Source organism: Puma concolor, chromosome B2 (genome assembly GCF_028749965.1).
Source record: "Puma concolor isolate L17-30 chromosome B2, mPumCon1.1.hap2, whole genome shotgun sequence".
NCBI classification, from domain to species: Eukaryota; Metazoa; Chordata; class Mammalia; order Carnivora; family Felidae; genus Puma; species Puma concolor.
The window spans coordinates 8,963,752-8,977,089 of record NC_141671.1 but is presented as its reverse complement, the minus strand read 5'-3'; the positions used below and the strand labels follow the sequence as shown (position 1 = coordinate 8,977,089).

The window sequence follows — 13,338 nt, the reverse complement described above, 5'->3', positions numbered from 1 at the left end:
CAAGCTACTTATTGTACACCTGAATTAAAAGGGCACGTTATCCTCGTGTTTGCAAGTACTCGTGGAGTAAGCAGTTAGGAAGATATGTAATATTTAAAAAGGATATTACTACTGTTGTAACGTGTGAATTTCCATCCGTATCACCCTTTAGAAATGGTGCATTTAATTTGTTTTCATTATCAGAGATAGCAATGTAGTGAGGGCACTTAGTTATCAGTTGTTTGACTCCTGAGTGTTTTATTGTCATCTCTCCTACTGTCTCCTGAAGCGATCTAGTTGTAATTAATATTATTTGTGTGGTGGTGAATGAAGAGAAGATAACAGAATATATCAAAACCTACCAACCTCTGGGTCCACAAGAATGGATTTCAGTGGAAGTAACCTCTAAACTGATCTCATTCTGGAGCACAAAAATGTCTAATTTTTTTACATTGGGAGAGGAGAGAGAACAGATTTGAAAACATACGTGTCTTAGATAAAAAAGTCTTTTTTTTTTGTAACCAAAACTTGTTTCATAGCATGATTAAATGAAGTGTATATTTTATATCTAGAATATATGTATTTGCAGGTAACCAGTATGGAATCAGGATCTTTTTAATAACATTTTACCTGACCGTGAAAAATTTTCTGTCCCCTGGGGGGGAATAGTTATGGTTAGCCCATCCACCTTGGAATGAGTTTTAATGCAGTGCCCCTCTTGTGATACCTACTGAATGCTCCTTTCCTTCTCTTCAGCTCATGTATTGTCAGGAAAGTTTCTTTTAGATTAGTCAACCAGAAAGTAGACTGTGCTCTGTTAAAATCTGGTAAAAAAAAAAAAAAAAAAAAAAGAGCAGACTTCAGGATTCCAGGATTTTCAAATCGCAGGGGCCGCCCCATCTTTTTTCTCCAGCAGGTACTTACTGAGAGCCTATTATGTGGCAGCACCTTGGAACAGGTATGCCGCCGCATGTACGATTATCAAAGATCACTTCCCTCTTGGAGCCTACGTTTCAGTTCTTGGATAACTGGTGTGAGCCTAGAATGTCTCTTCCCCAAGAGAATGTGGTGGGATGGGTTCCTAAGACCATAGGGAGATTGATTAGTCGGGAACCTCTTGGTAAGGCTCAGGTGTACTTTGAGAAATATACTTTGTGTCCGTTAGTTAGAAGTTGTGTTAAGAATAGGTACATGAAACAATATTTGCTTGAGTTCTTCTTCAGGCAGTGTTATCTCTCCATTATTGCAGTTATTATTTATAGGCGTGACGTTTATTAGGAGGGTTGGTTTTGAAATTTTTAGGAGGGAGCGTGTTTACAGAACTGTACATTTTGTGTTGATTTTCTGTGCTAATTAATAAACAAGGACTGCATTTGAACGTGGTGTTGATTCATTAGGCTTATCTTTGTAGTTGTATACTATCTCTAGAAATCCTAAATAAAATGTGCATTTTAGGTTATCACATTTGGAAACATGCAGTTCATAGCAGGATATATAACTTGATGTTGAAAATTTGTAAATGACAAAACTTCCTGATTTGCCAGCTGTGAGCCCTGCAGGCAGATGCACACTTTTCTTTGGATAGCTGAACAAAAATGTTGTTCAGCACAGGTGTCCACTTATCTCAGGGACTATTAACCAGGTTGATTTGCAGTGGCTTAAACATCTTTTCAGTCAGCCTGCCCTAATACTGAAAAGTCAAACAGCACGATGAATATTTCCAATGTGGACGCTTTAATTTTGAAAATTACGTGTATAAATACAGCAGCATTTGAAAGAGACTCTATCTGAGAATATTTCTGTCCTATATCTTATTGCAAAAGGTAAATGAATTCATGGAGTGGAGCAAAGTGTCACGGTAATAGCGGCATTGATATCGAGGGCAAAGCGTGAGAAATTGTGTCCTTCTGGTTTGTCTCTGCTTCAAAGATGTATTTCATCTTGTTATATTGCTTTTTTTTTAACTTTAATTATTGAAAAGGCAGTATCATACCAGAATGACATGTAAATTTAAAAGGCCACTCGTGTTTGTGCCTTTGTTTTCATTTCTTTTGTGGCCTCTTGTAGTTTTTCCTGTATGTGTGTATATTCTTGCGTCGTTCACATATTTTAAGAAAGTAGCACATATTAGTAGTTAAGAGCGTGGATTCAGGAGCTAGATTGCACAGATTCATATCCCTGATGCACCACTTACTTATTAGCTATGTGGCTTTGTACAAGTCATTTCACCTCTCCGTGCCTCAGTTTCCTCCCCTGTAGACGGGAGGTAATAATAGAACCAAACTCTGAGTTTTGTCAGGGTTAAACCAGTTAATACGTGTAATGTGGTGAGCACGGTGCCTGGCACTTGGTAAATGCTCTGTCTGTATTAGCTTTATTATTATTTCTTTAATTTTTTTTTTTTAATTCACTTAACTAATAGAGTCAACGTCGAGCAACATACGCTGTGCCTGGAACAAGAACTCTTTGCTAGAGATACAGAGCTGAATAAAATGTCTTTCCCGTGAAATCTGAAGAGAGGCACAAATAATCATGATGAATACGCAGAGGCGATAAAGTCCCCTGTGGGGACACACGTTGGATGGAGTCGTCCTACACTTGGGCTTCAAAGCCAAGAGTAGTGATTGGATGGAGAGAGGAGAAAAGGCTTTTAGCAGAAGCCACAACACATCTAAAGAAGAGCATGTGGGCTTACGGGTGCCTGGAAGGCAGGGGACTAGCAGGAAGTGTAATTCAGAGAGGGTAGTTTAAGAGGTGTAGTTTGGAGGAATGCAGATGAGGAATAAAGAGGGCCCTGTGAAGGTGGAGAGAACGGGTTTGCATTGCACGAAGTGCTCAAGTGAGACCCAGTAGGACCGGGGGAAAGACTGAGGAGTAGCACAGCCTGGAAGAAGTGACACTTATTATAACGAAGCGGTATAATCGAGTGGTTGTTTCTCTATGCCCTGTACTGGCTATTTGTTCATTATCTTCTTGTATGTTATTTATACTGGTCCTTTTTCTTGCTTTAAGACAGATTCATTGGGGCGCCTGGGTGGCGCAGTCGGTTAAGCGTCCGACTTCAGCCAGGTCACGATCTCACGGTCCGTGAGTTCGAGCCCCGCGTCGGGCTCTGGGCTGACGGCTCGGAGCCTGGAGCCTGTTTCCGATTCTGTGTCTCCCTCTCTCTCTGCCCCTCCCCCGTTCATGCTCTGTCTCTGTCTGTCCCATAAAAAAATAAAAACGTTGAAAAAAAATTAAAAAAAAAAAAAGACAGATTCATTGAGGCATAATTAACATATAGTGAAATTTATCTTTGATGAAGTGTGACAAACGTACTTTGTTGTGTAAGCACGATCACAGTTAAGAAACAACATTTCCATTGCACCAGAAAGTTCCCTGTGTCCTCTTGTAGTCAACCCCCCACCCCGCAACCTAACACACATACCCACGGTCCTTGGCAACCGTGGTTCTGATTTGTCTTACAGTTTTGCCATTTTCAGAACGTCCTAGAAATGGAATTACATGTTACTTTGTTTCTTGCTTTTTGCACTTAGTGTAATGCCTTCGGTATTCATCCCTGTTGCTGTGATTATTGCTAGTCCGTTAGTGTTTGTTATGTAGGATTTTTTCACTTTATGGATGGACAGTTTATCTGCTCACCAGTGGAGGCAATTTGTGTTGTGTACAGTTCTGGGCTATTAAATAAAGCTTCTTTGAGCATTCATGCACGGATCTGCGTGTGGCACTGTTTGCACCCTCTCGGGTAAATACCCAGAATGGTATTGCCTAGTCGTATGGTAAACATCTGCTCAGCCTTTCCAGAAACTACCAGAGTATTTTCCAAAACTGCTGTACCCTTTCGTTCTGTAGCAGCAGTTGACTTGCTTCGCATCCTGACCAAAAGTTGGCATTGCCGGCTTACAATCTTAGCAGTTGTACTGGGTGAGCTGTGGTAGCTAATTGTGGTTTTAATTTGCTTCTGTCTGTTGAGTGATGATGTTCAGCATATTTTCATGTGATTATTTGCCATCGCTGTATCTTTGGTAAAGTGTTGAAACCTTTTACCACCTGGCCCTCTTTTTTGGTGACCTTGAGCTAGGAAACTATTTCTTAGGATGCCTGGGTGTGCACACGCATACTCACATGTGCACACACACGGACACACACAGGCACACACGGGCACACACGGACATGGACACAACTGTTTCTTAGGACTTTAAGAAAAGAAATTGATACATTGGACTTTATCAAAAGTAAGTACTCTTGCTTCTCAGAAGATGTTGTTCAGGAAATGAAAAGGCAGGCCACAGACTGGAAGAAAATATTTGCAAATACGTGATCTCCTAAACAGTTTGTATCTAGAATACATAAAGGACTTCTACAACTGAACAGTAGGAAATCAGTCTCTCTCAACATGGGGGAAGATTTGTCTTTTTATCACTTTTCATTGCCTTTAAAAGTTCTGATATAGTAGAAACTTGAAAATTTGGATGGGAGTAGTGATGAGTGGATAATGAGGTTTGAAACTTAAAATGTGTATTCCCAGGATCTCAGAATAGGTCTGATAAAGTATGTATTTCTGTCTCTTTTAAACCCCTTCTTTTAAAGTAAGAAAAGGATTTATTCAACTTTTTAGTTTATTTGCAGTTTGCTCTGATGGACCCTCCTTAGGGCCAGGGACTTTGTTTATTATTATTTTAGATTTTTAGGTATTTTTACATTACTTTCAGTGCTTATTAGTATAGCATCTAGTGAATGTTAAATACAAGGTATGCATTTAACTCAATTTTTTTCTGTATTGTTCTCTTTTTCCTGCAGCATTTATCTTTAAATTTTTCTTGTCCCATTTTATGCTCTCATATTGGCCTCTTAATTAGTGCATTAGTTTTGTATGCCACATGACAAATGACCACAAAAATGCTTAACACGACGTGTACTTACTATTTTATAGTCGTGGAGATTGGAAGTTGGACGTGGATTTTACTGGACTAAAATCAGGGTGTTGATACGGCTGCATTGTTTTCTGGAGGCCCTGCAGGAGACTCCTTTTCCTTGCCTTTTGCAAGGACTTGTGACTGGTGGCCCCTTCTTCCATGGTTCAAGCCAGTAGTGACTTCTCTCTCTTAACCTTTTTATCATTGCCTTTCTCTCTATCCCAGAAGGGGAAGACTCTCACCTTTGAAGGACTCCTGTGAGAAGATTGGGCCCATATTAGGTAATCCAGGTTAATCTCACCATGTCAAGATCCTTAATCTCATCACATCTGCAAAGTCCATTTTCCAGGGAAGGTAACATTCATAGGTTCTGGGGCTTAGGAGGTAGACATCTTTGAGAGGCCAGTATCCTGCCGATGACACATATACCATTATTTATTACCTGATGTTTCACATCTCTAATGTGTATTTGCGTTTTGGTTCTATTATTGCCCTCTTTTTAACTTTAGTGTCACTTTAAAAGTAATTTTTTACTTCGTAGTATTGTCCAAAATAACGTGTCTCTATACAGTTGTGTTTTTAGCACGTTGAGTTTTGTCATAATTGCAGAAAGAGTTGTTTTTTTCCACCAAAGAAAGTTTTAGGGGTATTTTCATTAGATTTAAGAGGAAGGAGTTTCTGGTACTGATACTGATTTTGCTTGGCATCTATCTAGCCTGGCCTTATCTGTCTGTTAGTAATTTTTATGTGTTACTGAGTGTTAGTCACTCACTGGTACCATTCAGGTGGAAAATACACTTTTAGTGATGTGTGGAATATGCTGCCATATCAACTTCTGATGAAAGGACTATTTCTGCCATCGGGGAGAAATTTTTCTCAATGAAGAGATGCAAGAAGATAAAACTATGCCGGAAAATGAGAAGGTTTTGTTGAAAAAGTTAAACCACACGTAGTATCCAGCATTCTTTGGTGTATCTCATTAGCAAATTTGTTCACAGGCTTGTGAATTCAGTGATCTTTCTAGTAGGGTTAGTTTAGTGACTACTATGGGCTTCCCCACATTTCAGAGGTTTGGACATTGAGCTGTCTTGCAAAACCATGGATAGAGGTAGGGACTTCCTTCACAACTTGGAGAAAACTTTTGGGAGAAAAATGCCTTTTGTTTTTGTTTTTGTTTTTGTTTTTTTTTTCAAGAGAGAAGTCCATATTGACCTTTAACCTATCAGATGCTGATTATTGAATCAGACTCCCCTTATGGTAAAAGTGAGAAGTTTTTTATAGTATAGCTCTTAACAGAGAAAGAAAGGCTTTTTTTCTTTTTCTTTTTCTTTTTTTCTTTTTCTTTTTCTTTTTCTTTTTTTCTTTTTCTTTTTCTTTTTCTTTTTCTTTTTCTTTTTCTTTTTCTTTTTCTTTTTCTTTTTCCTTTTCCTTTTTCTATTTTTTTAAAGGTTGATAGGGTGTATAGGTGGTTTTGAAGTTTTGGTCTGGTATTGGTATTTTTAATTAGAATGGTAATGACAGGACAGGTGTCCTAGTTTATTTACATACAATCAGTTAAAGGAGACAATGAGAGAATGCCTTTGGATCTGTGTGAATATGTACCTATAACGTATTCACCTTTTTTCTGAAAGGATTTGAGGTGCCTCGGGATGAAGTCTAGAAATAGTAAAGCCCCAGCCAGATCTGTGCAAGTATAAAAGCACTCACATTAAGTAATGGAGAAATATGGGTACACTTTCAATAGAATTGGCCTCAGTGCTGCTGTTGAAGGGGTTCTCTTGACCCCACAGTGACGTCCTTGTGCAAGCAGAGGGATCTGAACAGCATAGCATTTGGTACAGCGTTTCACCGGGCCTCCCCCACCCAACTATCTGACCGCCTCCCCTGTCGCTCTGTCCCTCACTCACCGCCATTTCTGTCTCTGCCCTGGAGGTTCACGTTGATGCTCCTGTCATATGGTTCAGGTCCCAGGATTAGTGTTGCCTGTTGAGATGTTTACTGGACCACCGTGGCAGAATTGCCCTCTCTACCTCCTGCCACTTCCAGATTTTATTTTCTTCGTGGTATCTGTCATGACAAGAAATGAACATTTTCAGTTGTTGAACGTGTTTTGCCCCCCTTCCCCTCCCCATTAGAATGTAAGGCCCATGATGCAGGGACTTTGTATTTTCCACCATCGTGTCCCCAGTTGCTAGACAGTGCTTTGTGTTTAGTTGGTGCTTAATAGAGACTTGTGAAGTGAGTGCATGCACGCCAGTGGTGATCTGTGGGCAGAGGTTGGGGGAATAGTTGTTACCAGGGTCTCTTGAAAGTCCAAGTTCAGTCGGGTGGCATTCTGTGATCCTTTAGTGATGGCCTCCACGTGCATAGGAAAAGGAACAGTCATGAAACGTACCACCCACGTCCCGTGTGCCACTCCCGGATGAGATCTGCCAAAAACACCTGGCCAGACTTTCGCCGGGTACCCTTGTGCCTTGGTTCCTTTAGCCTCCGAAATAACAGTAGTACCTCCTGCCTAGGAATGTCTGAGGATTAAATGTGATAGAGCATGTGACGTGTTAACGCAGAGCCTGGGACGTGGTAATTGCTCAAGAAATGTTAGCTGTCACTGTGCCATTACTAGTCATTAACTTACCTTGTGGCTCGTTGTTCGGGCAAAAGCTGCTAGGGCAAGAGCCACTGACCTCCAGACAGTATCAGCCTGCTCCCTGACGGGACTTTTTTTAAGCCTGGTTGGCAGAACTGTGTCTGAGGTGTGTCTCGAATTGCCGCAGGTTGGGTGGCTGGCCGAGCCACACTCTAAACCTGCACTTTCTGGGGTGACCTGCCAATAGCTGCATCTGACTGTTGGAGTTAATTCACGTTGAAAGCTGGTCGGTCCCAGTAGCCACACTTCAAGTACGCAGTGACTACAGGGGGCCGTTGGCTGCCACGTTGGGTGGCACAACATAGAAACACTTCCATCGGTGTAGAGAGGTCTGTCGGACGGCACCGCTCTAAACGAAGAGCACTTTGATTTGCTTTAGGTGACTTTGTGTAAGTTTGTTTCTTCCGAGTGTGTTTAGTTATAAATTTGGAGTAGTTCATAATAGCTGAATAAAATATTTTGATGGATTTCTTTTAAAAGTTCTGCAGCAGAGTGACTCGTTAATGTTATTTATGAATTGTTTGTTCACTAACTCCTTTCTTCATTGTCGACAACATATGGAGTCAGTAATAGAACATACTGCATGCCTTTTTTTTCCCTGTATATTTATAACTAAGTGCCTGAAGGACACGAGATACTGTTTTATTTATTTTATTTGAATTATATGCCAGAAACTAAGCTCTTGTGTATTCAGGGCTACAATTTATAGTATTAATTAAGAACAGCTTTCCTTTTCTCTCCAGAATGAATTCAATATATTCTTCATTACCCTACGTGGATCTTGAGTTTGTTCTCTTGTAATTGGTTTTTCTTCTCTCCCTGCCTCCCACGTGTTGGTGGTTTTTGTTTTTGTTTTTGTTTTTTTGGCCTTCTAACTCCCCTCTCCCATTTAACTGTTTCCCCCAACCCCCGTCTCTTCTCTCCCTTCCTTCTCTGCTTCCCCTTCTTTCTTTTTGTCCCACCGCTTCCTCCAATATCCACCTCACTAGAAATGGAAGCAACACAATATTTTCTTTGAATCAGTCACTGAACTTTCTCCCTGCGTGTTTGTAATCAAGTGTTGTTTTTATTTTCTTAATGTTTGGCAGACGCTTCTTTTTCAAGTTCTAGAGGCCCTCCACGCACCTAGTGATGAAATTATGTGTAGGGAACATTGAGTTTTCTGCCATAAAGCAAATGGAATTAAGTCCTTCTTTGAAAAGATGAGACAATAGGGGTGCCTGGGTGGTTCAGTTGGTTAAACATCCGACTTCGGCTCAGCTCATGATCTTGCTCCTTGTGAGTTCGAGCCCTGCGTCCTGCTCTGTGCTGACAGCTCGGAGCCTGGAGCCTGCTTCACGTTCCGTCTCCATCTCTCTGCCCCACCCTGGTGTGCTTTCATTCTCCCTCTCTCTCTCTCAGTATAAAATAAAACATAAAAATCAGATAATATATTTTCAGCTGTGTACATACATTCGAGCAAATTCTGTGCGACTATCAGCATAAACAAAAATTCTCTTTATTTGTTCAACATATACACACACACACACATATATTTTAAACTTTTATTTTGACATAGTTTCACACTGACAGGAAAATTGCAAACAAAAGGAATTACCATATACTCTTTACCCAGATTCTGCAAATGTTAATATTTTAATACATTTGCTTATAATTATCTTTTTTAAAAAAATGTATATATACATTTCTTTCTTATTCTTTGATAGTAAGACGTAGACGTGATGCCTCTTTACTTCTGAATACCCGTATATTTAAAAAATGAGAATATTTTCATACACTCTTAGAGTATAATTATAAAAATCAGGAAATTAACATTGGTACACTGTAGGCTTATGTGAAGACCGTATTCAGCTCTTGCCGGTTGTCCCAGTAATGTCCTCGATAGGAAAAGAAAAAGCCCCATATTGGAAGTTGCATTCAATTCTCAGGTTTCTTTAAGCCTCCTTTAATTGGGAGTATATATCCTCAGTTTTTCCTTGAGGTTCATGACCTTGGTATTAGAACGTTTGACCGCCATCAGCCTGTATTATTATTATTATTATTATTATTGTAATAACAGCCTTTTTGAGATATAATGGACACAGCATACAGTGCTGTCCTGAAGCATGTATAATTTAATGATTTTTAATATATTCAGAAGTACGCCACAATCCACCAGAGTCAATTTTAGAATATTTTCATCACTCCAAAAGGAAACCCAGCCCTCCCTGGCAGCTTCTCTCATTTCTTTTACTGCCGTTCACAGGCACTCAGTGATCTACTTTGTCTCTGAAGATTGTCCTGTTCCGGCCAGTTCATATACATGGAGTCGTACAGTATTTGACTAATTTGGTCTGGCTTTGGGTTGGCATAACGTTGTAGCATATAGTATTCCCCTCTTTATCCATGGGGGGGGGATTGTATTCCAAGACCCCCAGTGCATACAGAAACTGTGGATTGCCCTGAGGCCTATATATGCAGTGTTTTTTTTCCCCCTATACATACATACTTACGCTAAAGCATAGTTTATAAATTAGGGACAGTAAGAGATGAGCAACAATTACTATTACTAAAACAGAACAGTTATAGTCATATGCTATAATAAAAGCATAATGTGATGTAATGTATTACGTAATCTCATGCGTGAGTGTGATCTCTTTCTCACACTATCTTAATGTACTGTACTCATCCTTCTCATTGTGATGATGTGAGATGATAACATGCCTACGTGATGGGAATGACATGTGCACCGTGATGTAGGATTAGGCTGCTGCTGACTTTCTGATGATATGTCAGAGGGAAGGTCATCTGCTTCTGGATTGCAGGTAAATGAAACCGTGGAAGGTGAACTCCTGGTAAAGTGGGGACTACTGTCTATTACGTTCCCCTTTACGGTTTAATGATATTTCATTGTATGGATCTTTACCCTTTTGTTGATGTCTTCATCAGCTGATGAAACTTGAGTTGGTTCCACCTTTTGCTTATTAGGAATAATGCTGCTTTGAACATTTGTGTACTAGTTTTTGTGTAGGCACGTATCTTCATTTCTCTTGGGTGTATACTAAGGACTGGAATCATGTTGCAACTCTGTTTAACTATTTGAGGCTCTGCCTGTTTTCCAAAACGGCTGCACCCTTTTACCACATTCCCACTAGCAATGTAGAAATGTAGAAACGTTCCAATTTCTCTGTATCTTCGCCTACTCTTGTTATTGCCTGCCCTTTTGATTATGGCCGTCCTAGTGGGTATGGAGTAGTATCTCATTATTATAAAGTATATATAACATTAAATTTACTCCTTTAAGTATTTGTTTTTTTTTCGTTATTGAGTTGCAGGAGCTTCTTATATATTTTAGATACAAATCTAAATCCTATCGTGTTTATGATTTGCAAAAATGTTCTCCCATTTTCTGTGTTGTCTTGTTATTTTCTTGATGGTGTCCTTTAATGTACCAAGAGGTTATAATTTTGTTTTATCTTTTTTCTTTTGTCATTCATGGTTTTGGTATAACGTCTAAGACACCAGCGTCCAACCTAAGGTTCACCTACGTTTATGGCTATGTTTTCTTTTAAGAATATTACAGTTTTATCTTACCCTCAACTTTTTAATGTTTTAACTGCTTCTTCTACAGGTTATTCTGACTCTCTTTCTCAGTCCATGTGCTTCCGGGCTGGGTGCAGTGGTCCCTTTGAGTGATTAGGTCTCCACCTGCGTAGGAAAGCTTCTGTGTTTTAATTCCACCATTGGATCATCTCATCTTGCATTACTTTTATTCTTTCTCTTGTATCCTCATCTGATACCTTGTCCATTCACCCACATTCACTGGGAAATTTGACCAGCTTGTGTCTCCTCTTTCTTTCTATCCATCTGTTTGTAGAGTAGTCTCCATTTGCTGTCACTGTTTTTTTAGTTATGATTCATTACTGCTGAGCTCACTGCTTCCCCTAAGTTCATCGATTCCCTCATTGTTAAATCAGGCATATGCATTCCAGTCTTTATGTTAACTCACTATCTTCGTACCATTTGACCCTACTGGCTGCTTTCCTCTTCTTTGAACTCTGATATTTTGACTTTGATCACATTCTGTAAGGAAGCCACATGAATTCTCTTCATAAAACCAGAACCTGGTGGTTCCAGCAAGGCGGGTTTGTTTGGGACTAAAGATCCAACAGAGATTTACTTTGCCTTTGGCAATTTCTCAATAATTATTGCTACTCCTACCACTATGCTGGGCTGAGTGGTCAGAAGCAGAATCAAGTTCAGGTGTGTTCTCCCAAGTCTTTCCTTATTTCCTGTAAGACATTGAGGCCAATGGAATATTCAAAAGAGGGTTGCCATTGCACTTTTATTAAAGTCTTTTCAGAAGGTTCTTATCTCATTTGAGTTTATTGCAGCATCTTTGTATAATAGTGAAAGAAATAACGTAAGGGTCCATCAGTTGGGGAATGAATGAATGCATTATGATAGATCTCTACATGAGATACTAGGCAGCTGGTAACATAAATGAAGTAGACCTTATGTATTGATGATGTATAGAGGCAGGATTGTTGTTTTCACTCTCATCTATCTGTGTACCTATTTATCTCAAAATTTATAAGGAAAAAAGTACAAAACAAAGCTATATGTAAATATTCTGTACTGACAAATGTCTTGGTATCTACTTATTGAATTATTATGAATGATATTATCTTAGGAGCAGAAATGGAGGGTGTAGGATGTTACAGGTTACTTTATTTCCTTTTTACATTTCTGATTTGTTTGAATTTTTTCGATGAGCATGTATTCTGTTATAAAGTTGTAGCTTGAGGATTGTGCAAGGTGTAAGTAATATCAACTTATGATTTTTTCCTTTTTGACTTTCTCCCTTCCCTTAGCTTCTTGCAGTAAGTACAGTCTTTGCTTTTTCCATTTTCCTTCTACACCCTAGCTACTCTTAGAGTCCCCTTTGGTTCTCTGAGATGCACTCTTTGACTTTGTATTCCTTTGACCCGAGCACAGCGCCTAGCACATGGTAGACATTCATTAAGAGGTGTTTCAGTGTTAGAGTAATAAAGCATAGAATAGGGGGTAGATCTCACTACCAGCATGTCCTTTTGCATAGGTTGTCATTTTGTGCCATTTTTTTTGAAGAATGAAAAGAAGAGAATGTGTGTGTGAAGAGACATGTTTTAATTAAACTTCAGTTTATGTCCCTGGATCTGTTGAGTTGATGTTGATAGGCTATGCTAACAGAACGCCAGGAGGTTCATTTAAATGTATTATTATTTCTTCAATTATCATGGGAGGACAGGAGAGTGGTAATTTCATACTTCACTGTAACATAAAACATTAATACACAATTTTTTTTATAATATCTCCAAATGCATGAATTAAAGGAAACCGGAGTTCGTGGGCTTAGAAAAATGTGTTTCATTGACTCAAGCAGAAGGGTCAACACTAATTAATGTTTCTTGTCTCATGTAAATAGCTTATCTAACCATTTGTTTTCTTTTCAGGTTCAACAGATAGATCGAGTGGTAGAGGTTGTGGAGGAAACCATTAAAGGTAATTGTTGCGAGTGGGATAAGCAGATGTATACAGTAGTCCCCCTTTGTCTGCAGTTTTGCTTTCTGGATATGGTTAGCCACAGTCAGCTCATGTCCGGAAGCAGATGGTCCTCCTCCTGACTACCATCAGAAGGTCAGTGACAGCCTGACCCCTCATCACATGCCTGCCTCGTTCACCTCGTGGCTCATCTTACCATCATAAGAAGAAGGGCGAATACGGGATAGGAAGACATTTTTTTTTTTTTTTTTAATTTTCAAATGTTTTGTTTCT

The 13,338-nt window shown here is 39.4% G+C and overlaps 1 protein-coding gene across 7 annotated transcripts in view; it reads left to right on the top strand.

The window, feature by feature from the left end:
• The window catches only part of CDKAL1 (CDKAL1 threonylcarbamoyladenosine tRNA methylthiotransferase), a 705,830-nt gene that overhangs the window by 175,415 nt on the left and 517,077 nt on the right, over positions 1-13,338 (top strand). For all 7 annotated transcript variants that reach the window (XM_086706145.1, XM_086706146.1, XM_025916964.2 and 4 more), the window contains one exon: positions 13,017-13,065. In XM_086706145.1, coding sequence (XP_086562271.1) covers positions 13,017-13,065 — 49 coding nt within the window. The remainder of the gene's footprint in view (positions 1-13,016; positions 13,066-13,338) is intronic.